This window comes from Pteropus alecto, unplaced genomic scaffold, assembly GCF_000325575.1.
Source record: "Pteropus alecto unplaced genomic scaffold, ASM32557v1 scaffold161, whole genome shotgun sequence".
Classification (NCBI taxonomy): domain Eukaryota; kingdom Metazoa; phylum Chordata; class Mammalia; order Chiroptera; family Pteropodidae; genus Pteropus; species Pteropus alecto.
This window is the reverse complement of record NW_006432943.1, coordinates 8,436,753-8,463,893: the sequence shown is the minus strand read 5'-3', so window position 1 is coordinate 8,463,893 and position 27,141 is coordinate 8,436,753. Positions and strand designations below refer to the sequence as shown.

Sequence of the window (27,141 nt, the reverse complement as noted above, 5' to 3'; positions counted from 1 at the left end):
GCAGCAGCCACATCCCGTGTTTACTGTCTCTTGATTGCATCATTTTCTCTTGTGCTTGATTTAACCTCATGTTGTTTTATAAATTTAGTGTACAGTGTTTATAAAGTCTACAGTAGTGTCCAGTCATGTCCTGGGCCTTCACACTCACTCACCACTCACCGACTCACCCACAAGATGCAGTCCTGCAAGCTTCACTCATGCTAAGTGCCCTATACAGGTGTACCATTAAAAGAAAATCTTTTATACTGTATTTTTACTATACCTTTTCTATGTTTAGATATGTTTAGATATACAAATACCACTGTTACAACTGCCTACAGTATTCAGTGCAGTAACACACTGTACAGGTTTGGAGCCTAGGAGCAATAGGCTCTACCATCTAGATTTGTGTAAGTGCACTCTATGATGTCTGTGCAATGACAAAATCACCTAACAATGCATTTCTCAGAACGTATCCGTGTTGTTAAGAGATGTATGACAGTAATGATGTAATTTAATGAGCTTTGGGGCTGGTGAACACATCAAGGTGCTGAGACGGTGGCATACCCTGAGAGGGCATGGATGTGTCATGCACCTGAACACCGTACATTGCCCTATGCATCTCCTACATCTGGCTGTTCCTGAGTAGTTTCTTTTGTAATAAACCAGTAACTAAAGCACTTTCCTGAGTTCTGTGACCTATTCTAGCAAATTACTGAAATCAGGAGGAGGTTCTGAGAACCCTCAATTTATAACCTGTCAGTCAAAAAGTACAGGTGACCTGGGACCTGTGGTTGGCATCTGAAGTGAGGGGCAGTCTTGTGAGATTGAACACTTAAATCTGGAGAATCTGACTAGTGTCAAAACTGAATTGACCAATAGTTGGTGTCCACAGAGAATTGGTTATTGGTGTTAGAAAACACTCCACATACAAAACCTCCTAATTTATTAAAATCTAATTAAGGAAAACTGATTCCATTCAATCTGTAGAAGTTACCCACTGACTGAAGAATAACATATTTTCTTTCTTTCTTTATAGTTATTAATACGTAAAAGAGAAACTTTCCCAAAAGTTTTGATTAGGAGCTCCAATGTTTTGTTACCTGATTACATTCATTGATATTGACAGAACAAACAGTGAGTTCAGGGTCATAAAAGGAATCCCTGTCAGTATGTTGGAGTTTGTCCTTCTGTTCCAGGCATCTTTCATGTGAAAGTTTTTTTTTAGCTGGGGGGTGGGGGTGGAAATAAAGACCAACTATTGCCTTGGCACCAGTAAAGATAATTAAAAAAAATAATTATTCCAATACACTAGTAAGTAGCACAAATTAATACCTTATAAGTTATGAATACTTTCACATCTAGCTAGTACTGCTTGAAGTTCTACTGTGAGAGTATTCAAAAATAGTTTATTTCAAAATAAAGTTTACAGGACAGGGTATCTTTTATTAAATTTTCACATAAAAAGGAAAAAGTTCACAGGGCACTACTTATAAGTAATACCACAATTAACTGGGCATCATCCCTCTGTCGACAGGCAAGCAACGTATCATTTGAGTAACATTTTTTCCTGGTCTTTCACTTTCTGTATCCTCTTTTCTTGATTTCTGATCATTGAAGACATTGCTGAAAATGTCGATAAAACAAAGTTAGAATAGCTTTAATTCTATTATGTACTTCTTAAAAGGCCAGCTTGCTACTATAGAATAAGATACATTCTGAACAGAAGTTCTTAAAAATTGCAAAGTTGCAGATATTTGAAAAGACTGATGTTATGGAACAGAGCTAAGGAAAAATCTTTACTCTTTCAGTTGTTTTAAATGAGCACAATAATTATTATTATAGAATACATACTAATTGTAAATAATTTGAACACCTCAAAAGTGTACAAAGAGAGATAAAAGACAGTCTTTGTCTCCGTTTCCTCCATCTGCTGAAACCCCACCTCAGAGGTCATCACTGTAAGCAGTTTGGTGAATACGCATACACACACACACACACACACACAAGCTTTCTTCTTTACATAATGAAAATGTGGTAAAAATTGTTCTATAGCTTGCTTTATTCACTTGACAAAATGTCAACATGTTTCCAGTTCAGCTAATGTTTTGTTATGACAGCAAAGTATTCCATTCTATAGATGTATCATCATGTTAGTACATAAATTTTTAAAAGATGCTTTCATATTTTCATTTATAAACAATGCTATAGGAAATACTTTTGTAAACAGACTTTTGTGCATTTGTACAACTAATTATTTTATAAGAAGCTGTTCTTAGAAAAATATTTATCCTTCATCTAGCAATTTATATTCTCTAGAAATGGAAAGATGGAATAACATATATACTCCAAAATTAATTTCTCTCTGACAAAGGCTCCTGGATTCATGAATTTATTTCAGAAAAGCATAAAACATGACAGCCCTCCCAAACCCATGAGAACATATCCATATCTCCCATATCCATGAGAGCACTCACTTAGAATTCATGCCCCAAAGTTGCCTATCATCTGCAAAGTACAATAGTTTCTCATTCAAATGGCTTTAGTATATTTACAGTAGTTTATCTTTTTATTTAATGATTCATTGGGTGGCAGAGTCTCTTGTAGCCCATGTTGATTAAAATCCTGTGTAAGGCTGAATCCCATTATTTAGTTTGCTGGCTATCGACAGTGGTCGATTAAGTGCTTGTCCACAGTGCAGCAGGGCTAAAGCGACCTGCCTAAGGTCACACAATTAATCCAGGGCTTAGTCATGGTTAAGACCCTTGCATTTTGGCTAAGGTTTCTGAACTGCTTATTAAAAATCCTTTGCAGTGGGAGGCTTAATCTGAAGGGGAGGTGAATATTCTTTTGAGCAAAGAAGATCTCGCCAAAATGCAAACTGTACCTTGGTTCTTCATCTGTAAATCTTCTACCAGAGTTTGCAAGCTTTCCAGTCTGTTCTGAAGCTTCCTGCATGTTTTTCCTGTTGTTTCTATTGGCTGAGACTGTGAAGCTATTAGAAAATTGCTTAGCTGTGATATTAAAAGTCTATTTAATATATTTTTTTAGAAATTTTCCAATTACAGGTTAAACAACCTTTCCTTTAAAATAGTGGAAACATAAAATACTATTTTAAAATAAAATGTCTTGTCTAAATATTGCTATACTAGCTTATTTGATTTTGTTTCAAACCAATCTGATTTACTATTATTTAACTACATAGCATTAAATAAGATGAGTGAGAGGGATGCTTTAAGTTTAATGGTACATTCTGCATTATAAATGACAGCTTTTCATGCCAAACCTGAGTAGTTCCATGAACTCAGGGTTTGGAAGAGCAAGATTTAATACTGACACTGGCAACACTCTTGAATGTGTGTGAGGACGAGTGCCCATTTTAGCTGCTGTCACCTGAATGAAGATGGTATACCATGGGAGAGGGCAGTATGGATGCGACATGGTTGCAGTGAGCCTAAAATAAATGTGGCAGTAGCAACTGAAGAGGAGCTAGAAGCATGTAAGCTATTCTCTAATAAGTATCCTAAGGTTTGTCAATCTCTAAAAAAATACTTAATTGGCAATCTCAAGCTTTTAATTTTGATCTTAGTCCCTGATGCAACAACTTGCCTGGTTTACCCCCTATCAAAAGGAATGATGTCCTAGAGCACTGGGGCTGTTTGAGTCACTGTCACATATGAAAAACATTTCAAGTTCAATTCAACATTTATATATTTAACGTCCACTTATTTATCAGACATTAATTCTAAATCAAACCATGTTTCCCATCTGTCTTAGCAAAAAACAAATAAACTTAAAATTTAAAACTGAGAACATTTTGATAAGTTTGTATGATAAAACACTTGCACTTACAAAGGCAGAGACTTTGAAGAGAGTCATGATTTTAGAGAACATAAATAGAAGTTTCTCACAGCATTTAAAAGAAGACCAAAAATCTTATAATGGAGAATAAAATTTCATTATTCATGACAAAGAGCTAATTTACATATAATATCTATGTATATTTACTAAGGTGTGTGTGTGTTTACATAATAGCTATTCTATTTAAATCGGACCCCCTAAAGTTACATAACATTAGTTAGAACTTGCATATAAGAACACCACATGAAATCTTATTCTGAACTTTTAATTCATCAGAGTAGGAAATCAATTAATCTCATCAGTGATATCAGAGCATTCTTACCTTTAACAGAATCAGATGAATGAACGGGTTTGGTGGATCTATACTGTGATGTGGAACCTATTGAATCTTCAGCCGAACTAGTTAGGAGTGAGTGAACTGGAGACTTCTTAGGAGAAGAATGGAATGAACGAGAAGCTGAATTCTTTATAGATGGACTTACTAAAATTTTGCAAGAACAAAAGTAATAGGATAGAATTAATTAAAAATAGTACACTACACCTCTCAAAAAGTCAAACTTTCATGAGGAAATGTTCCCAGTCATTGCGGGGGAGAGGAAAGAATGTTCTGGTAAATACCTAAGGCTTTGGGTTGGAACTGAAAGGGGATCTGCACTGAAATGGGCTATGTCTTAGAAATAAAGATGAACAGGAAGAAGACCTGCTCTTGGGGACCTGAAGTCCAGCTTAATTCCTGATTGGAATAAATTGAGCTGAGACTGCTCGTGTCCGTAGTGGTCTACCACAAGTGAGCATGAATGCTCCCCTGAGGAAGGTAATCTCATGGTAAGCCTCAAACCATCTGTACACTTTTTTCATATGTCTGTGATACAACAAAAATAACCAGGCATATGAGAAAACAAAATGATGTAGTGGAAAACCAACTGAAAAAATATAGATATTAGATATAGATCCACAAGGTCTGGATCATGCAGGTATAGACTACCACAGATTCAAGCAGCATCATTCCGAACCCCAAACAGGTTCTTCTCATATAAAGAAAATCAGAATTGGACATATCGATAAAAACTGCTGCAAAACAACAAGCCAAACCAAAGACAGAAACAATCTGAAAGTTGCCAGAAGGGCAAAACAAGGCAGATTGCATTTACATGAGCAATGATTCAATTTAGAGCCGTCTTCTTAGTAGAAACCATGGAAGCCAGAAAACAATGGAATATTTTCAAAGTGAAGGAAAAATGTCAACCCTAGAATTCTATATTCAGTAAAAAATACTCTTCAAAAATGAGCATAAAATAAAGACAGGTACAGAAAAACAGAAACTGAGAGAACATGTCACCAGCAGACTTACATTAAACATTAAAGGCATAAGTAAAATGACATAGATAGAAAGTAAAGTGTAAATATGTGGGTATATCTACATTAATATTAACCATATGAAACAATGCAAATAATCCATTGTGGTATTTACATTTATAATTAAATATGTGACAACAATTGTATGTAAATTGGAAGGATAGTGAATGGAGTCAACATGTTCTAAGGTACTCACGATGTATGAAAAAAGGTAAAAGCACTCATTTATATTAATCTAATAAGACAAAGGTATATCCTGTATTCTCTTGCATAATCATTAAACAATAAAAACACAGAAATAAACCAGAAAGAATTCCTTAACTTCAAATAGGTGTTCTTTTCTTCAAATATTAGTTCTTAAAAGTTCCTCACAAGTTAAAAATTACTTAAAAATTAAGAGTTTGTATTTATTTTAAGGATATTATGTTTAGATTTTAGATATTCACATATATTGACATTCTTTTATAAAAGAAAATTTGGCAACTTATCTTTCTCCTATCTATTTCATCTCACATCTCAATTTTCCCTATTTATATTATTACTGGCCAGATTTATTGCTAAACTTTTGTTGTTTAACCATCTGTTCATGGTTTTGTTTTTTCTCCCATTTATTTTGTTCTCTTTCATAGAAAGACCAATTATGTGTTTGTTGTTTTGTCCTTGCCTCCCAAATCTAACATATTCTCTATAATTATTTTTCATCTTTCTTAGTTTTAAAAATTCTTTTTGGGTAAATTTCTCCAGAGGGTCCATCATGTCACTGACTATGATTTAAATCATGCCTAACCTAATTTTTATTTTTATAAATCTTTCCTTTGTAACATTTTTATTTTTATCTTTCATTTTTAGTCTTTCAGGTTACGCTAATTTGCTTTTCAACAGATTCTGTTATCTCTCAATCTCATCCTTGACCTCATTGTTTTTATAGAGAGCATATTGTCTATAAGTCTTTGGAAATTATATGGAGAACCATCTGCTTCAATTCTTTTCCTTTTCCTTTCATCCATTCTATAAATATTTATTGAGCACCTGCTCTATATCAGGAAGGTTGTAAGTACCTGGGATATATCAGAGAACCAAACACTTAAAGACATCTGCCTTTTTGCATTCTGTCTATTAGGAGCTGACACACAATGAACAACACAAATTAATAAGTTATATAGTATATTAAAAGGTAAATATAATTAGGGAAAAGAAAGGAAAATGGTAAGGGAAACTGGGAGTGTGGAAGAGTTACCGTTTTTAAGTAACGGTGTGAGAGTAAGTCTCACCAGGAAAGTGACACCTAAGCAAAGGCTTTAAATGAGGTGAGGGGGTTAGCAATGTGGAGGGAACAGTGGGTGTAAAGGCCTTGATATGGCGCTGCCTGGAATGTTCAAGGAACAATCTAAGGGTGGATGATCTAAGTGAAGAAATGTGGCACAGTAGGAAACAAGACCAGAGGGTCAATGGGGACTTATAGGCAACTGCGACTATGTTAGCTTTTACTCTCGTGGAAATGAGGAACCCCTGAAGGGTTTTTAGAGGCCCTGTTTCTGTGTTTTCATTGAAAACTCACCTGTAGATGGGAATGTGAAGCAACTAGACGGATCTTCTAAGTCTCCTGTGTGTAACGTGACTGGCTCTCTGGAAGCACAAGAACGGCCATGAAAACATTCCATTTCACAAACACGGCACTAACTTTTATGGACAGAAGTAAGCTAATGCAAGCCAAAGTGATGGCTTAAAATGCAAATCCAAGATGGCAGTCCTAACTCTGAACTACAGAAGTCCTAAAATACCTGATGAGGAAGATTCAAAACTGCATTATCTTTATGCATTCAGTGCCCATGAACATTTTGCATAATGGAAATGTAATAATGTATAATCTTGGTTAGAAAATTCATTTTGGTGTAATAATAGTTATAAAACCCAAATATTTCTCTCATGGATTGTAAGAGATGCACTCTTAATTACTTAATTAAAAATGCAAAAAGAAAAAACAAGACAAAAAAAGAAAAGAAACCTCTCTCAGCAATAGCAGTATCACTTTACAAAACTATCAGACTTATTTAAATTGATAAGTTAAAATAAACCATATAGCTCGGTGGGTTGGATACCGATACGGGAATATTATGTCAGCAGTTTTCAAGGTAGTTCCCTTGGAGGGGGACTGTGAGGTCAACACAATTTTTATTATAATACTAAAATATTATTTGCTTTTTAATTCTCAGTCTTTCACAAGTATATAGTGGAGTTTCCTGGAGGCTCCATGATATCTGATATCACAACATATGAAATGCAGATGCAGATATGAGAATCCATTTTATTAAGTCATGCATTAAACTGCAAAACAAGCCCTTCTCAAAATAGCAAAATTATAGCTATTTTTCAAAATAAAATGTGTTATTGTGGTAATATGTAATGCACTTTATTTTTAAATGAGTAAATATCAAAATGTTTTAAATTTTAAAAATGCTTAAAATTAAATTTTATTTTCCGATATTTAAAATGGCAATAGAAATGACCCCTATAAACAAAAGCTCTTTGGAATCCTCAATGATATTTGTGAGTGTAAAGGGGTCCAGACCAAAAAGTTTGAGAATAGCTATATTAAAAGAAAAGCCCTGGGAAAAAAGGTTGTGGCTATTTTATGGATAGTCTTAATTATCTGGACAAAAAGTTTGTTCTTGCTACAGTAAACAATGGAGAACCTTTGAAGGTTTTGGGGCTGGGAGCAGATATAGTCTGAGGTGTGCTTTAGGCAGATCAATTTGAAATCGATGCACAGAAGTGACTAGGACATGCGAGAGATCAGAGATTTAAAAACCTCCACACAAAACACTGTAGAAGCCACCACAATAGTCCATAAGAAAGGTAAAAGGCCTGAAGCAGTGTGGCAGGCTGAATAATGGCTGCCAAATATATCTGTATCTGAATGCCAAGAACATTACCTTATAATGGCAATAGAGGCTTTGCAGATGTGATTACATCAAGGATCATGAGATGGGGAGACTATCCTGGATCATCTGAATGGTCCCCAAATACCATCACGAGTGTCTCTCTAAGATGGAAGTGAAGGAGATTTCACATAGAAGAGATGATATGACAGTCTCAGTAGAGAGAGATTTGAGGATGCTATGCTGTGAGCTGTGAAGATGGACTAAGGAGCCACAAGTCAGAATGCAAGGAAGGAATCTCTAGAAGCTAGAAAAAGGAAATGGATTAACTCTATGAGCTTCTGGAGGGAGGGTAGCACTGACAACATCTTGACTTCAGCTTAATAAAACTGATTTAGGATGTCAGGACTCCAGAACTGTTATGAGATAAATGTGTATTGTTTTAAACCACTAATTTTGTTATAGCCACTACAGGAAATTTTATTGGTAATTTGAGGGGATGTGCAAGGAAAATGGATTTGAGAACTGATTTTAGAGTCAGAATTAATAAGATTTGGTGACTAGAGAAATAAGACAAGAAAGAAAGAAGAATCCAAGATAGTGCTAAGCTTTAAGCATAGGTGCCCTGGGAAGCAGTGGTGCCATTCTGTAAAACAGAACAGTGAGATGGAGGGGAATGATTTTGTGGAACAATCATCTTTCTTTAGTTAGCTATTGTTTCATCTCTTGAAACATCCATATGGAAATGGGTAAAAGGGAGCTAGATGTTATGAAGCCTTCAATTGGAAATCCTTCCCAGGGCATAAGGTTGTTCATTAAATTATGATAACATAACAGAATAAGAAAAGTCAATTCTCCACAAAACTTCTGAGAGATGTGGCTCTTGGAATAATTCAAGCACTGATCTACATACCAGAGTTACTCATTTCTTTTTTAGTCTGTTCTGGGTATAGGGACTATATTGACTTAGCTTATATGGCTGCAGAACACTCTAGATTAAGAAATATTACTATTACTATTACTATAAGATGTTGACTAAAGAAAAGCTTTTGCAATTACAGTGAATTGTTGAGGTAAAACAGAATTATAATATTCTCATTCAAGTGTGTTTTAAAAATGGCCAATTCACCATAGTATAGAGCATTCGAATGCATTTTTAATTTTCTAGTGTTATACTTTTCAGAGCTCCTATTAAATACTTAAAAATCTCTTTTTCCTATCTGAACACAGGAAGGGGCTAGGTCCTATCTTTCCTTGCCATTCTCTCTTCTTCACAAACACGTCACTGGTGAAGGAACCAAATTTTTCTAATCATTGAAAAAATGATAGCAAAGCTTTAATTCTCTCAGGGCAGCAAGGAGCCCCTCTGTGTCCCATGCCTAGGATTGGGCTCTTTCCTAATAGGTCAGTCCAGCTACCCGAAGGCAGAACTCAGGAGGTGGTCACAGCCTGAGCTTAGAAGCCAGCCAGACCTAAGCTCAAATCTGACCTACTGTTTACAAGATGTATAACCCTGCAAGTTGCTTAAGCAATCTTGAGTCTTCATTTCTAACCTATACAGGGGGATAATAATGTATATTATAATACATTAATCTATGTCATAGATTAGATTAGATAAATAAGTCTAAAATGCCCAGAAAATAGAAAAATAAAAATATGTAGTAGGTAGCTGCAGATATTAGTATTATTAGTATATATATTATGCTATATATTATATGATAATATATATTATATAATAATATATATTATGTTATAGTATACAATTATATTATAGATTATAACATAATTATGTATATAGTATATAATATATACTGTAATATTATTATATATTAGGTACAATGTAGTGTTACATATACAGATGAGAAAAAAATCAAAACTCATTTCTTTTAGGTTAAGAGAAAGATATATTTAGAAAAATTCAAGTACACTGTATATTGATCAAGTAGCAGGGACAGTAAGAAAATATTTATAATACTGTCTTAATTCATTCACTAACCAAATATTTACTGAATGGCTACTATGTGGCAGGCACTATGCATGGTGTTGAAGATACAGCAATGAGTAAATCTCTGCCTAACTGGAATTTAGAGTAAAATTCATTTTCATATTCTTACGATATAAAAAGGATTGTGAAATCTCTATTTTTTTATAGGTAGTGAAAATAGAAAAGAAAAAGTAAGCTTCTTTTTCCAGGTAATCAGTCAGTAAACAGTTCTTGCAATTGTAAGCAACTTGAGGACAGGGCCCATGTCTGCCTTGCTCACTGTCATATTATTCTAAGGGCCTAGCACAGAGTATGGCACATTATAGACAGCTAATGACCTGAATTAATGAACAGTGGTAAAAGGGATATTTTGAAAATCAGGGGCTGGTAAGATCATTTCTTACCTGCTGAGAGTTTCACTTGATTTGCTCCCTTCTGTGGAGTCCCTTAAGGAGTTATTGCTTCTGTTGGTAGAAGGATGGGAGAAATTAAAGACTATACGATATTATTTTAACTTAATGATAAAACAAAATTGTTTCAACACTATTTTCAGACGAACACAGATTCAAAAGAGTTAGACCTGGGGCGCTGGCTCTTCCAGGTAGAAGAAATAGTATGGAGAAAAGCTTGAAGACAAAAAGAAATGAACTCCTTTTGGGAATCAGGAGAAGTCCATTTTGATTAGAGCATAACACAGGAGTAAAGCAGGCCGGTGGCAAGTTAGGAAGATTCTTCAACATCTACCTGAAGGACCATGTACTTAATGCAGCATACAGTGAGGAGCTATTGAAGATCTGTAAGCAACAGCCTGTGCGTCTTAAATGAATAACAAGTTAATATTAGCCTTTTTTCCTTTGTGGCTAAAGTCAGTTCTCAAAAGTTGTCTTTGTTTAGGGGTTATGGATTTCATTTCTTTAAGCTCTTTTTATAATTTCATTTTAAAATTCAGTGATTCAATTATTGATGAAAAAAGATTGTTTTCAGTGAGGTTTTTAAAATCCTTTATTGAGGTTAGGGATCCGACATATAAAATTCTTGGAACAACTAATTAGATTCAGAATCTCAGATTCTTCTTACCTATGGTATATCTCTAATCTCAGGCTTGATTCAGTAATGCAATCTCTTCTTACTCCATCGTCCTTGTATAAGTATAACTCTCAGATAATGATCAAAGAACAATTTCTAGATTCCATGTATTTTTAGAATAACCAATTGCTCATATGTATTTAACTCTTCCTTAAGGAACAACAGTAGATTTTAGGCCTCCAAGTAAATTTTGCAAAGGGCTACTCCTGGAGTTCATCAACTCAGAAATGCTTTCCTGTTCCATGGACTCTTAAAAGCTTTAGACTGAGTTTAAACTTTGGTGACAAGGTAATTTGTAGCAGGGGTCTCCAACCCCTAGGCCACTAACTGGTAGCAGTCCGTGGCCTGTTAGGAACCTGGCCACACAGCAGGAGGTGAGTGACAGGTGGGCAAGTGAAGCTCCATTTGTATTTGCAGCCGCTCCCCAGTGCGAGTATCACTGCCTCAGCTCCACCTCAGATCAGGCATTAAATTCTCATAGGAGCACCGGTCTCTGATGCCAAAAAGGTTGGAGACCATTGATTTGTAGAATTATAGCAAACTAATATAAACTCTATAAAGGCAGGGACAAAAAACATTCATGTTCAACGTACTCTGCTATAGTTCAAGGCCATAATTGCTGAAGTGATAAAAATCTGATCGGGGAAGTTATAGCAATCTTGTAGAATGATTAGTACTGGTCTCCAGGGGCTCTAACTTTTACTTCTGGCTTTGCTTCTTTGCTTCAGAGGAGAAAGCAACCCAGTCTCTGCCTAAGTTTATCCATTTGTTAAATGAGCTTAAAAATACTGCCTGGCCTTATAGAATTATGACAAAAATAAAAGTGCTCTGTATATATAAATAATTTTTGATGGAGTGGCCAATGGAATGTTTTTGATATGTTTCAGAATATGCAATGTTATGCTAGATAAGTGGGCTGTTATTAATATTTTACTATTATTGTTAATAATACTAATAAAGTTAGATAAATCCAGCTAATACTTCGCTACCTTGGGTTAATATATACCAACTGAACATCTTAAAAAACTGGAGATTATTTACATATAAATATTATTTCAGAAAGTATTACAATTAGGATTTGCCATATAACCAGGAAATGAATATTACAAAAATGGGTTGTTTTAATACTAACAACTAGTATACAATGAGTACTATAATACTGAAAATTCTTATACCATATTAAAATGTTTTAAAATAGTATTTGTAAAGAATATCAGGATCTCATTGATGTCTGTAGTTTTGTGTAAGGAAGGGCTAGTGAACTGGTTGAATACTTTTTGGATCTGACCTTTTATGAATTCGATATGTCATTGGCACGATTACCTCTAGAGAACCAAGGCCTTTCTCATTAGCTTACACCTGGAGAATTATGTAGTTCTCAGGGTTCTAGATTCAGCCCTACCATTGAACTATGTGGCTGTAGGCAAGTCACCCTTTTGAAACTTGTGTTTTACTCATTTGTAAAATGGGATAAATAAGTCCTGCCCCATCTTGTTTTAAACTGTCGTTGTGATAACTAAGTAAGATAATGGATGTGAAATTTTGGGGGATGTGAAATATATTACTGCATGAATGTAACTTTGAGTGATGACTACTTTCTGAATAGAATAACTAACTGTATTATTTTCTCTTTCTGAATAGAATAACTAACTGTATTATTTTTCTCTTGATGTCAAGTTGTTTTACTTTAAACTCCTTCAATTTCACATTGTTTTCCTGGTAATGTCAGATACTCTTCAAAGTTATTTAAATTTCAATCTCCCAGATTGTAACATATAGATAACTCAATGGAAAACCAGTGCTGAGAGACGCTCTCTCATTCTGAAGTACACTCGGTCTTACACAGCCATATATGAGACTCCCAGAGATGGTGTTCTCCCATCTTCCTCAGTTTTGCCTAGAGGCACAGCTGGCTCCTCGTTGATCACACTTCTCAACTCCTGGAGAAGCTGTTTCAGGTCTCTTGTTGGATCTTCCTTCAATGTGTTAGCTTTCAGAGAGTGCTGAATTAAAACAATTTACAAAACAAAGATACTTTGTTTTTTTCGGACTTGTATGCTTTTTTCTATTATAAAATTAATTCAACTGGTAAATAAAACTTATGGAGAAGAAAGAGAAAAACAAAAATTACTACTGTGTAATCTTACTACACAGGGAAAATCAGTAATAACCAATCAATAGTCAACATAGTGCCATATCTAATTTAAAAATGTATGTATGTATATTTAATTTATAAATACATGTGGCTTATTTATACATATAGCCACATATATTTATAAATTAAAATATGGGAGAACTTCCAGTCAAGATGGCACAGTAACTAACTGCTGTGCTAGTCTCTTCCTATGACCACATCAAAATTACTACTAAACTACAGAACAACCATCATTGAGAATCGCCTGAAGTCTAGCTGAACAAAAGTTCTATGACTATGGATATACAGAAGAAGCCATGTAAAGACTGGTAGGGGAGATGAAGACGTGGAATGGGCTGGTATGACACCTACGTGTGACAGTTAAAATCAGGAGAGATATCTTGGCTGTGGAGGTCCCCCTGAGGAGTGAGGGATTCCAGCTCCACACCAGGCTCCCCAGCCCAGGGTTCCAGTGCCAGGAAAAGAAGTCCCTATAACTTCTGGCTGTGAAAACCAGCAAAGGCTGTGGCTGAGTGAGATCGAGGGCTACCAGAGTCCCAGGTGTTTCTCTTAACAGCTCACACACAGACTTACTCACTGATGGACTTTGAGCTCCAGCACTAAGGCAGCAGCTTGAAAGTTACCAGGTACTTATGAGAGTGGAACTAAATTGTCTGGCTTCAGGGCAAGGGCTGGAGGGGCAGCTTTCTACCCATAGAAGTACAGTAGAAGCCATTATTCTTTTGTTGAGTGCTCCCCCAACCCAGCCTGCAGAAGCAGGTAGGTGCCATATCTGAGTCTCCATCAAGACTGTTTGGCTAACATTGTTTGCCCTGCTGTGGTCATTCCCTGATACCCTGCCTCACCCAACTTGTGGGCCCACCCAAGCCACTTCCAGGGCCTTTCCATACAAATGGCCTGTCTTGGCTAATACTGAGGACTTTCCTAAAACCTCTCAAAGAGTCACAAACCCCAAACAAGCAGCATCTGGTCTCAGTGTGCCCCATACCTCTTGCTCTGCAGCCCTAAGCCTGGCACTAGTGGCAGCCAGTCTCAGTTTGCAGCTGAGCTGCCTCTTGGCACCTAAAGCCCAGCACAAGTGGCAACCATCTGCAGATCATTTTGTAGCTTATACCAAGTGGTCCTGGGCACAGCACAGGCAGTGGATGACCTTGGCCTGCACCAGAGCCCCTCCACCAAGAGGCTCCAGAACCAACACACCTGGTGGCCAGCTTCAAACCACACCAGAGCACCACTCAACCACCTACAAAATCAACGCACCCAAAGAATAGACTTGGTAGGCACCAGAGCCCTGCTAAAGTGAATTCTGCTAGGTATATTGGGGTGATCAATTTGTAAGTTATATAAATGTCTAATTACTTTGTACACCTGAAACATCAATTTGTAAGTTATATAAATGTCTAATTACTTTATACACCTGAAATTACTTGTATGTCAACTGTAATTGAAAAATAAAAAATTATTTAAAAAAAATTAGAGTATGCATGCACACAGAATCAAACTATACACATCTATCTTTAAAACTTTTTTTTTTTTAATTTAACAACATAGTATGAACATCATACCATGTGATTAAATATTTACGACTACATCCAAGAAAAATAATTTCAATACTTTGTTTAAGGCTAAACTAATTTTATAAAGCTACAGAGCTTTAGAAGTAAAGAACTCTTTGGAGATGAGTTAATCTACTCCTTATATTTTACTAATGAGGAAAGAGACATCTGGTATTTTTAAACTGTATTAGTAGATATTTGAGAATAGCATAAAAGATTTTCAGATATATAGTATTCCTCAATGAATATATATATAATTAATAAAAAGTATAAATGTTCCTAACAGGCTCCTCAAGAGGGGAAATCAAATGATAGTCAGAAATTGCTCTGGTGAGCAAGTGGACTTGGAGAATATTCATGGCTAGAGAGTCTTCCGGCATCATTAAGCTATTTTGCCACAGATGTCTATCCCAATGTAGCGTTATATTTGCTACACAGATTGGCTGCTGAGGGATAAACACTGCAAAATTTTTGTTCTTTGGGCTTTACTTTCCTAGGATCCATGCTACCGGTATAACCTCATTCTTTTCCTCTTCCTATTCCCCAATGACAAAGCACATATAATATTCAGCTGAAGATGTCAAGAGTTCTGACTAACTGGATGTGTGGTAAATATAGTCTTCCCAGGTTATTGATGGTCACTTTACCTGAAAACTGTTATGAATTCAGAGTCTCATAAATTAGACTTCATTAAATTACTAAATTTGACTCCATTAATTTAAAATATATAAAGATGTGAACAATTTTGAAAATAAATTTTATTTTTTAGAGCAGTTTCAAGTTCATGGAAACACTGAGTGAAATGTACAGAGATTTCTTAAATATACTCTGATCCTTCACATGCTGAACCAGTTTCTTAATCATGAAAAAATGCATTTGTCTCTAAGCAGATGATCCAATTTTACCAAACACTGCAATGTCTTGTCCTAGCCCTGGTAGACTCAATACTTAATGTGGAATGAAACTTCAAAAACTTTATAAAGAAAACTTTATCCTAACTTCAGTCACCTCAGTTCTAACCTTGAAATATCAGCGTAACACCTGGACCTTCATATATTCTGCCCACGATAAAGTTTATTTAATAAGCTTTGGCAATTGTTAAGATTTTGAAGCACTCGACATTTATTTTAACTGATCAGGATAATAACCTATAAACATATAAATATACTTTCCCCATCCCCTGGGATCATGGTACTCAGTTTCTTTGTGAGTAACTAAACGTAAAAGATTGAAAAGCATTTAATTCTAACATTCACTTAGCAATTAACCATAATCAGCCCTATGACATTCTTTTACTGTGACTTTGTCCTAAGACTGTTAAAACTTTTGAAGTGCGTATTACTTTTCCAATTAAAATCTAAGATCCACTGAGGCAAGGAGTTGGTTTAATCACTACTGTCTTTATATTCTTCATTACAAATAACCCATATTTTGCTTGTGTATAAAATCACAAAAATATCAAGGTTGGAGGGGTCTTGAAGATCATTTGATTCTAGTCCAATCTCCAATCAGAGGTGGTGATTCATTTTCTCTATGGCTTCCCAGCAATATACTTATCTGGCCTGCTTGATCACTAAAAGCCAAGAAAGGTAGTTTAATTTTTATACAGCTTTAATCCTTTGAAATAAAGGCTTATTAAATGGAATCGCCTCCATACAATTTCCATCCCTGGTCATCATTTTACCCCTTAGGATCATAGGGAACAAATCTAACCCGATAACCCTTTAAAAATGGAGATTTATTTTATCACTCCAACCTCCCCCCACCCCCATCTCCACTTTCTAATGCATACTCAGGCTAAATTTTCTCCTTTTATCTACTCTTTCATATGGCATAGGCTTACAATTTCTCACCAGCCTGGTTGTGCTTCTTCTGACAGAGTGAAAAACTGTCCCTTTCATGGACCTGGTCTCTATCCTTAAAACCTACTTTTGGCTGCCACATAATAACGCTGACAAGGACTGAGCAGAGGCAGTCAGCTGAGGCTCCCTAGGACTTTTCCACATGTTATTGATAAGCTACATCTTCCCTGTCCTGTATCTCATATTTCTGTGTATTTAGTACCAAGTTTAAGGCTATTTTTATACCAATCAAACTTTCTCTTCATACACTGAGAGCTCATCATTCCAGGCTATCAAGATAAATGAATAGAAGCACCATTTATCTAGTGCTTGTCATGTACCAGGCATTCTATATGTTATCCCAATTAAACAATAATCTTTAAACCATACAATAAGGTATAAATCATCATTTCCATTTTAGAAATGTTAAAACTGAGGCACAGAGAGGTTAAATAATTTGCTCAAAATTGCGCAAGGGGTAAATGGCAAAGCTGGGATAATCAGTGTACTATATATAACATGTCCAAATTTAGCATCACAGAATCACAAAATTACAGAATGTGAGTGAGGATTAAATAATATAATTGAGCACCTGACCACAACAGACTTATAGTATGGCTGAAACTAATTCACGAATCATATGAGGGCAATTACCCCAAACTCTGAAGCATTAAGCAAAGATTGATTTATAAATCTAATGCATCTCACGAAGTTTTAAAACTACTAAGGAGATATTAATACAAATGCCAGTACCATTTCCTAACCCATTCTTGAGGTGATAGAGATAAGACAAGCTGTGTGGTACAGTGGGAAATAACACAGGCTTTTAAATCATGGCCACTACCTTTCTCTAGCTATGTGGTCTAAGGCAGGTCACCTTCCACGCTCCAACAAACTTTGCAAGGCATCTATCATGTGCCGAACACAGTTAAAAACTAAAGTAAAATGACAAATATAACCAGTCCCTGCCTGCAGAGACCATACAGAGTAATATAGGAGGCAAATACATAAATTTCACTAACAGATAATTTCACTACAAGTAAAATGCTTCTTTTAATCTATATTTCTTTATCTATAAAAATGGAGAAAATAACTCTTACTTATCAAGGATCATATAAAAAATGAGAAGTACTTGATGTGTGTAGAATATTCAAAAAAGGCTGGTTTCCATCTCTCTTTCCCCTTAGTATATAAACATATAAAGTATTTTGTTTCATATTTACTGATATATTAGCACCAGAGGTAATATGACTTGAAGTAAAATGTGTCAGTACCAAAGTAGAGCCACTAACAAAAAGTTATCAGAGTTAATTGTATATCCTAGCTACTATGCTCCCTTTGACATAAATAGAAATATTATCTTTCTTTTTCCTTTTTCTTTTTTTTTAAGCTGTAGGGGAAAAAATTGCATGGACACAGGCAGAAACTTATCTCTTCTTTGTTTCCAAACAGTTTTTAGAACAATTTCTTGTAAGAGAGGAGAATGTATAACATCTTACTTTTTTCTCTGGAGCTCTGCTATATAGGAAGGAAAGCATTTACCTTCATGTTTTTACAGAATGGCTTCAACACTGACACTCAAATAAAGGCAATACAGTGGCTCTAAAATTGAACCTACCATGAGCCTGGAAGAAAATTCTTTCTGTCTTTGTTTTCCCAGTAAGGTAAGTGTAAGTGAGCCATGTGAGGAAATATTAAGAACAGAATAAAATGGGATTCAGATTGGTGGTTGCCAGAGGTAGGGGCAGAGGGTAGGAGAAATGGGTGAAAGGGGTCAAAAGGTACAAACATCCAGTTATAAAATAAATAAGTACTGGGGATGTAATGTATAGTATGATGACTACAGTTAATACTGTATTGTATATTTGAAAGTTGCTAAGAGAGGAGGATCTTAAATGTTTTCATCACAAGAAAAAAATATTTTTATAACTAAGGTGATGAATGTTAACTAGATATTGTAGTGATCATTTTGCAATGCATACTAATATCGAATCATCATGTCGTACACCTGAAGCTGATATGTTGTCAATTATACCTCAATTAAAAAATTAAAAAATGTAATACCATTCACATTAGTACCAAAAATATAAAATACTTAGGTATAAATCTAATAAAATATGTATAAGATAGACATGAGTAACATTACAAAACTCTGATTTAAGAAATTAAAGATCTAAATTAATGGAAAGATATTCCATATCTATGGATAAGAAGACTCAATATTATTAAGTAGTCAGTTCTTCCCAACCTGATACATGAATTCAATGCAATCCCAATCAAAATCCCAGTCATTTTTTTATTTTCTGGATATTAACAAATTAATTCTAAAGTTTATGGAAAGGCAAAAAACCTGAGTGGCTAACAAAATATTAAAGGAGAAAGAAGTTGGAGAACTGACACTACCCAAGTTCAAGGCTTACCACAATAAGACAATGTGGTCCTGGTAAAAGAATAGACAAATACATTAATGGACGAGAATAAAATAAGGAGTCCAGAAACAGTCCCCTACAAATACAGTTAGCTGATCTTTGGCAAAGGAGCAAAAGCATTTCAATGGAGAAAAGGGCAGTGTTTTCAACAAATGGTACTGGAACAAGTGGACATCTACCACATGCAAAAAAAATGAACCTAGACGCAGACCTTCCTTACATCTTTCATAAAAATTAACTCAAAATGGAACACAGACCTAAATGTAAAACACAGAACTATATAACTCTTAGAAGATAACATAGAAGCATATCTAGTTGACCGTAGGTTTAGTGATGACTTCTTAGATATGACACCATAAGCAGGATCCATGAAAGAAAAAATCATTAAGCTGGACTATATTAAACTTCGGAACTTTTTTCTGCAAAAAGATGTTGCTAAAGAAATGAAAAGACAAACCACAGACTGGGAGAAAATCTTTTCAAAACACTTATCTGATAAAGGATAGGTATACAAAATATATCGGGGAAAAAAAAAAAACTCTTAAAATTCAACAATAAAAAAACAACCCAATTTTAAAAACAGGCAAAAGTTTGTAACAGACATCTCACCATAGAAGACATACAAGTGGCAAATAAGCATATGAAAATATGCTCAACATCATGTCATTAAAGAACTGCAAATTAAAACAACAATAAATTACTCCTATTAGAATGGCTAAAATCCAAACAGTGACGACACCAAATACTGGCAAGGATATGGAGCAGCAGGAAGTCTCATTCATTGCTGGTAAGACTGCAAAATAATACGGCCAATTTGGAAGACAGTTTGGCAGTTTTTATAAAACTAAACATGCTCTTAATATACAATCCAGCAATCATGCTCTTTAGTATTCACCTAACAAAATTGAAAACTTATGCCCGCACAAAAACCTGCACACAGTGTTTATAAGCAGCTTTACTCGTAATTGCCAAAACTTGGAAGTAATCAAGATGTATTTTGGTAGGTGAATGGATAAATAAGCTGTGGTACATCCATACCTTGGAATATAATTGAGTGATAAAAAAAAGAAAAAAAGCTATTAAGGCATAGAAAGACATGAAGGAATCTTGCAAACATATTGTTAAGTGAAAGAAGCCAATCTGAAAAGACTACATACTATATGATTCCAATCATATAACATTCTGGAAAAGGCAAAACTATGGAAACAGTGAAAAAAAAAATCACTAGTTGCCAGGGGTTGAGGGTAAAGGAGAAAGGAATGAATAGGAGAAGCACAGCGCACTTTTAGGGCTGTGAAACTATTCTGTATGAAACTGTAATGGTGGACACATGTCATTATACATTTGTTAAAATCCATAGAGTGCACAACACAAAGAGTGACCCCCAATGTAACCTGTAGACTTCAGTTAACAATGTATTCATATTGGCTCATCAGTTCTAACGAATGTACCACACTGATGCAAGACGTTAATGATAAAGGAAACTGAGGGTGGGGGGAGCAGGGCAAAGGGAATCTACAGGAGCTCTCATATTTTTGGCTCAATTTTCTTGTAAACTAAAACTGCTTTAAAAAATAATATAGTCTATCAATTTAAAAAGAAAAAAAGAAAACTGTGGGCTTTGGAAGCAAAAACAACAACAAAAAGTCATATCAATTTATGTTTATCAGCAGAGTATGATATTAGAGTACGCATCATGCCACACCCTCCCCATTACATTTCACCATTTTAGATGCAAAATAGGTAGTTTGTTTTTGCTTTAATATGTAGTTTTTTTATTTGTTTATAAATGAGTTGGAACATTTTTCATGTTTATTGGCTATATGCATTTCTTATTTGTTAATTTTGTATCCATATCTTTCCTATTACTTTCAGAGTATATACTATCTTCACTTGGGTATGTAAAAATGCTATATACTATAGACATTAACCCTTTATTTAATGGAAATATTTTTCTAGTTTGTGATTTCCTTTTAATTTTGTTTATGGTGGTTTTGTGATTTAAACTTTAATTAGTCAAAATTATTAATCTTTCCTTTTAATGTTTGTAAATCTTATAATACTTTTATTGAGTCATTTTTAATACTTTACTGTTTAATTCAAAATACAGAACATATTTTGCTTTATTACAAGCAAAATACACTTGTTAAAATTAGAAAATATCTAGAAAATGAGCAATTCTAAGACATTCTTTACATATGACTCTTGTCTGGTAAAAAAAATAACTAAGCATAAGCTCTTCCTGAAGTTACTGGAGCCCATAAATGGATCTTCCTCTGTCCCACTCCAATCCTTTGACCCCCTAAGATACACATTAAGGCTATTTCTATTTCTACATTTGCAAGTTAAAAATTCTACAAGCTTTAGGTTTAAAGGGAAGAATATAAGTGTATACTGTTGTTGTGAAACTTAAGGTTTATTTTGTGATTTGATTAGTTTCCTACTATATTTTGACTCTGAAAACATTTTATGTTAGATTTGTTTCCAAAATAACTCCTAAATTACGTCTCTCACGGACCTCCATTTTCTCCAAATACTGTTCTCTCCGATAGCCTTGAGTCTATTACAGGCGAACTTATGAATTTTGAAGTCTAGAGAGAATGTGTGCTTCTCAACAGATCCTATCTCCATTCTCCCAAGATAGAAGATAAATGTAAAAGCTAAAAATAAAAGCTTAATCTCATTCAGTTTGAATTAGACTATTCTATTTTGAGAATGTCTGACCAAATCCATCTCTTTATACTTGTAGTCCAGTTAGAATAGTATAATAAAAATGGAATATAAGTATACTATTTAGAATGTATATATATTTTTATACTGTATATTAGGAATGAGCGAGTAGGAAACAAGACAAAAGTTATAAAGAGTCACTAAAATCTTGTCCATATCATAAGTAATTTAGTGACAAAGATCAAGCACAGCTACTACAAATTATAGTGCTTGTGTACAGAATCTGATATAGAAATAAATTATATTTCCTGGAAATCTTCTATTTTTATATGTTAAAATAGTTTTTATCTGAAACATTAATCTAAAACACTTCGATGTCAAGCTATCAATTACTGTGTGTATCTGTTTGTATATAAACACATTATACATACAAACATATCTAGGTGTTTGAGGTTAGACCAAATCACATAAGTTTTCTGGTTCTCCTCTTTTCTTACCTATAACACAGGGGAATCAATTGGATAATTTCAAATGCCGTTGAGCCTCATTCACAAAGATCTAAATACAGTATTAGTTCAGGTATAGTATCTATTTGCATCATCAATTATTTAAATTATTTTTTTATAAACAGTATTCAGCAGTTAGTGTAGATAAGTAGTTACAGTATAATGATTAAGAATACAGGCTCTAGACTCAGGCTGTCTCGGTTAAGTCTTGGCACAACTGTGAATTTGGTGTGTGAACTCTTTGTAAGTCACTTAGCTTCCCCAAGCCTCAGTTTCTTCATCTGTAAAGTAGATATAATAACAGCACTTACTCATGTGGGTAATTGTTGGGAATAAATTAGATAATCTACAGAAAGCTCTCTGCACAGTGGCTGGTGTTCAGTAAATCTCAGCTATTAGAATCATGGAATGAGAAGACTAAAATAAAACAAGATAAATGAAGGGGCAATGCAGAACAAACAGGGCAAACGGTAATAAACATAAATTTTGCATTTATTTCTGCTCTAAAGCCCCACTAAAATGACACTAAAGGGATTAACAAGGACAAAGAGGAAAGGATACATTAGATAACAACATTTTGGGAGATAGAAAGCAAATGGATAATTCATAACTGACTTAGCAGAACAAAGCAAGCTAAAATTTAAAGTATCTGCACAGAAGTAGCTAACAGGAAGCAAGCTGCTCTGCATTGCAGTGTTCCAGAAAGGCTGAGAACTTGGAGACCTCATGTATTTCTGAAGGCCGAGATAAGAGACAGGGCAGCAAAATAGTAAAAGTCTGTGAAAGAAACTGTAAGAATCCCAAATTTTTTCCTCAGTAGTCAAGTAATCACTCATTCTTTTCCCCTAAGTGAATTTAGAGGCTTCATCTCTGGGTGAGGTTGAACCAAAGGACTTCAGGCTCCAAATGGATATCTGGCATAGCAGGAGTAAGGCTATAAACTGAAAAGTATGAGTATTTAGTGAGACTGAAGAGATAGATACCCCAGACTCCCTGCCCTGCTCACCTCTCAGTACACTGGCAGATGGATTTGTATCTACAAGTCGGTAGTATGAGAATCCCTCTTTAGGGGAATTGATAGGACCAAGAAAATAGACCTATAAGATAATTTTTAGGTCCCTCAATAAAAAAATAATACTTAATACCACTTATCAGTTGACAAATTCCGTCAACTTTACAATCAGCTTTTAGGGCCTCAATCTTAAATATGAATGGACAGCCAATGATCACCAAACATTGAAGAAAAGTCTCTAACATGACAGACAGACATCAAAACAAACAGAAAAACTCAATTTGAAGAACCATCAATAGTTCAAGTGACAGAAGGAATTATTGAAAGACCGAAGTTAATATTCTTAAATAGAAATGAGACAGTATCACATCCGTGAAATAACATAAAACCGTATAAAGAAAAGATAAAGAATAAACAAAGAGCTCCTGGAAATTAAATTAAATATATATAAGATATTAGAAAAAAAAATTCAACAGATGTTTGGAAGACAGAATTAAGGAAATTTCCCAAAAGGTGAGAAAAAAAGATGAGGAAATGGAAAATGAAATTCAAAATTAAAGAAGATTAGAGAATCAAGCCAGGAAGTCTAATAGGTGACTAATAGGAATTCTAGATAGAGAACTGAGAAAATGAAGGAAGAAAATGATCAAACAATAAGAACCCACTAAATACCCAACGCAATGAAGAGAAAAAGACCCTTAAATCCCAGAAGAGATCATCTAAAATAAATGTCAGGGATAAAGAAAAAACCTTAAGAGTTAAAAAACAAAAAACAGTTCATATACAATGGATCTGGAATCAAAATGGCACAATAGCAACAAAATTTTGACCACCAATTATATGTAAGTGAAGAATAAGGGTATTTTCCAACATTCAAGGAATGAAATGCACCCTTTCACAGGAAGCCACTGCATTACATACTCCCTCAAAAGAAAGAAAGAAGTCAAGAAGTAAATTAAACCTAAAAAACAGAAAAAAAGAAGAAGGAAATTCCCCAGATTTTGGTAGAAAGAAAATCTAAGAAGATGACCATATAGCCATTCTAGAGAGCAACCAATCCAGATGAGAACAGGAATATGGAGGGTTCTAAAAGACATTTATATATATGAATATATAAACAAATAAAGAAACTGATAAAATATCTAATTACTTTGTACTAAAAGAAATTTATAGCATTTTTTTTCGGAGAAATTTTAAGGGATCATTCTAGATATCTAAAAAGCTAAACAAAGTAAAACAAAAGAATTATTAAATCTAAGGGCAAAAAGGAAAAGTAGTCACAGTTCATTGTACTGTTCAGCTAGAAAACAATATTTACACAGTCATAATAATTTGAACACTTACTGTGGCTTAACCAAAATTCCTGATATGATTACATAGGGGGGTTATACAGGGAAAAGAAATGTTTATGTGTGCATGGGTGTGTGTGAAGTTAAAAGAGAACTAAAATTTTACATTCTATAGCAGAAGTTTATAGATAATATCTCAAATTGTATGAGCAAGGAATGAAAGCACAGAAGTCCTTTTTCCAGTAAAGGTAAATGAACACTTCTATTCAGAATTTACTAGAAAAACACACGAAAGATATTCTTTAAGTTTGCTGACAACATTAGAGAACTACCAAGACTATAAAGAATTATGGGGCCAGATGTGAAACAAAAGAAAATCCAGAGAGAGGAGGCATTTGGGGCCATTTTCTCTAGAAGCATTTGCCAATTCTAAAAGCAGCAGCTGAGAGGCTAAGAAGGGAAGATGAGTTTTCAGCAGAATCAAGGAGCCAGAAGAATAAAAACTGGAACTATATTAAAGAGGTAGAAGATAACTGGTAAACCTCAGGCTATGAGCCTGAATCGCCTCAATCCCCAAGTGAATTTAGGTGATGTGGGGTTTTCAGTGCCCTTAACTTAGCTATCAGACAGAAGCAAATGTAAATTTTCTATGAAGAAAAAACTATATCATCTAGAACCCCAAATTACCTCTGGAATTTTTCATATTCAATGTCCAGAACTTAATTGTTTAAAAAGGAAGCAAACAATTAAAAAATGGGCAAAAGACTTTAACAGACACCTCACCAAAAGAAGGTATATAAATAGTAAATAAGCAAATGAAAAGATGTTTCACAGCATATGTCATCAGGAAATGCAAATTAAAACAATGAGATACTATTGTGCTCTTTTCAGAATGGCAAAAATCTAGAATAGTGACATCATCAAATGCTCGCAATAATGTAGAGTAACAGGAACTCTTATTCTTTGCTGGTGGGAATGTAAAAATGGTACAACTTTGCAAAACAGTTTGTCAGTTTCTTACAAAACTAAATATATTCCAACCATATGATCCAGCAATCATGCTCCTAGGTATTTATCTAACAGAGTAGAAAACTTATATCCATACAAGAACCTGAACATGAATATTTATAACAGCTTTACTGATAATTATCAAAACTTGGAAGCAATCAAGCCATCCTTTAGTAGGTGAATGGATAAACAAACTCATTCATCAAGACAATGAAATATTATTCAGCACTAAAAAGAAATGAGTTATCAAGCCATGAAAAGACACAGAAGAACCTTAAACGTATATTGCTAAGTGAAGGAAGCCAATCTGAAAAGGCTACCTTCTGTTTGATTCCAATTTATGACATTCTGGAAAAGGCAAAACCATGGAGACAATAAAAAGATCAGTGGTTAGCAGGTGTTGGGAATGGGTGGGAGGGATGAATAGGAAGAACACAGAGGATTTATAGAGCAGTGAAAATACTCTGTATAATATTATAATAATGAACATGTGTCATTATATATTTGTTCAAACCCAGAGAATGTACAATACCAAGAGTGAACCCCAAGGTAAACTATGGACTTTGAGTGATTATGTGTTAATGTAGGTCTATCCTTGGTAACAAGTGTACCATTTCAGTGAGTGATGCTGATAATGGGGGAGGTTGTGCATGTGAGGGGGAAAGGAAGTATTAAAAAAAAGAAGAAAGCAAAGAGACCAGACAATGAATGACATGACCAAAAACCAAGAGAAGCACTCAATGGTCATAGGCCCACAGAGGATTCAGATAGCAAAGTTACCATACACCAATTTAAAAAGTAATGTTACTTAACAGTACCAGTCCCAGAAGGAAACAAGAGAATGGGGCAGAAAAAATAATTGAGAATGGATAAAAATTTTCTAAAATCAATTAAAGAGATCAATCCACACATCCAGGAGGCTCAGTGAAGCCCAAGAAAGATAAATACAAAGAAGACTACACCGAGGCAAACTGCTATAAACCAGAACAAAGAAAATCTTAAAAGTGATCAGAGAAAAAATTACCTCTGAAAGAGTAACAATAAGACTTAAAACTGATTTACCAGTAGAAACAATGAAAACCTGAACACCATGTTCTACAATTAATTCATTCACCTATTAGATGAATATATATTAAATATCTACTGTATGTTAGACACCTTTCTAGGTACTTGGAATATATACATCAATGAACAAAACAAAGAATGTATGCTACTTTATGTAAAATTATATACTAAACATTTTAAGAGATGAAATTAGTTGTACAAAGCATGCTCGATCGTTTATTTAGAAAATATAGTTCATTTCTGCTTTTAGAATTTTTATTTAAATTTTCAATTTAATAGACTTATGACTGGTACTTTTTCAGTGATGGATGAGAGTCTTTATATTCAAGTAGTCTATATATTAAGCAGGTAGGCAAAATCTACCATACTGGTTTTAGGACAATAAAAAGATATGGAATTTCAGAGCTGATCTTTCTAAATGACCCTATAGATCATCTAGACCAGACTCCTCATTAGGGATGACAA

At 34.5% G+C, this 27,141-nt stretch overlaps 1 protein-coding gene across 8 annotated transcripts in view; it reads right to left on the bottom strand.

Annotated features, from left to right (window-relative positions):
- Nucleotides 1–1,311: 1,311 nt before the first annotated feature.
- The window catches only part of CCDC158 (coiled-coil domain containing 158), a 73,402-nt gene continuing 47,572 nt past the window's right edge, over nt 1,312–27,141 (bottom strand). For 5 of the 8 annotated variants that reach the window (XM_015586107.2, XM_015586108.2, XM_015586110.2 and 2 more), the window contains 6 exons: nt 12,988–13,148; nt 10,464–10,523; nt 6,755–6,822; nt 4,163–4,321; nt 2,867–2,966; nt 1,312–1,605 (listed from right to left, as the gene is read on the bottom strand). In XM_015586107.2, the coding sequence (XP_015441593.1) occupies nt 1,488–1,605; nt 2,867–2,966; nt 4,163–4,321; nt 6,755–6,822; nt 10,464–10,523; nt 12,988–13,148 (666 nt within the window). In that variant the 3' untranslated portion in view covers nt 1,312–1,487. Of the gene's footprint in view, nt 1,606–2,866; nt 2,975–4,162; nt 4,322–6,754; nt 6,823–8,129; nt 8,240–10,463; nt 10,524–12,987; nt 13,149–27,141 lie in introns of those variants that run through there. The other 3 variants (XM_015586109.2, XM_015586111.2, XR_003045028.1) reach the window with 3 other exon arrangements.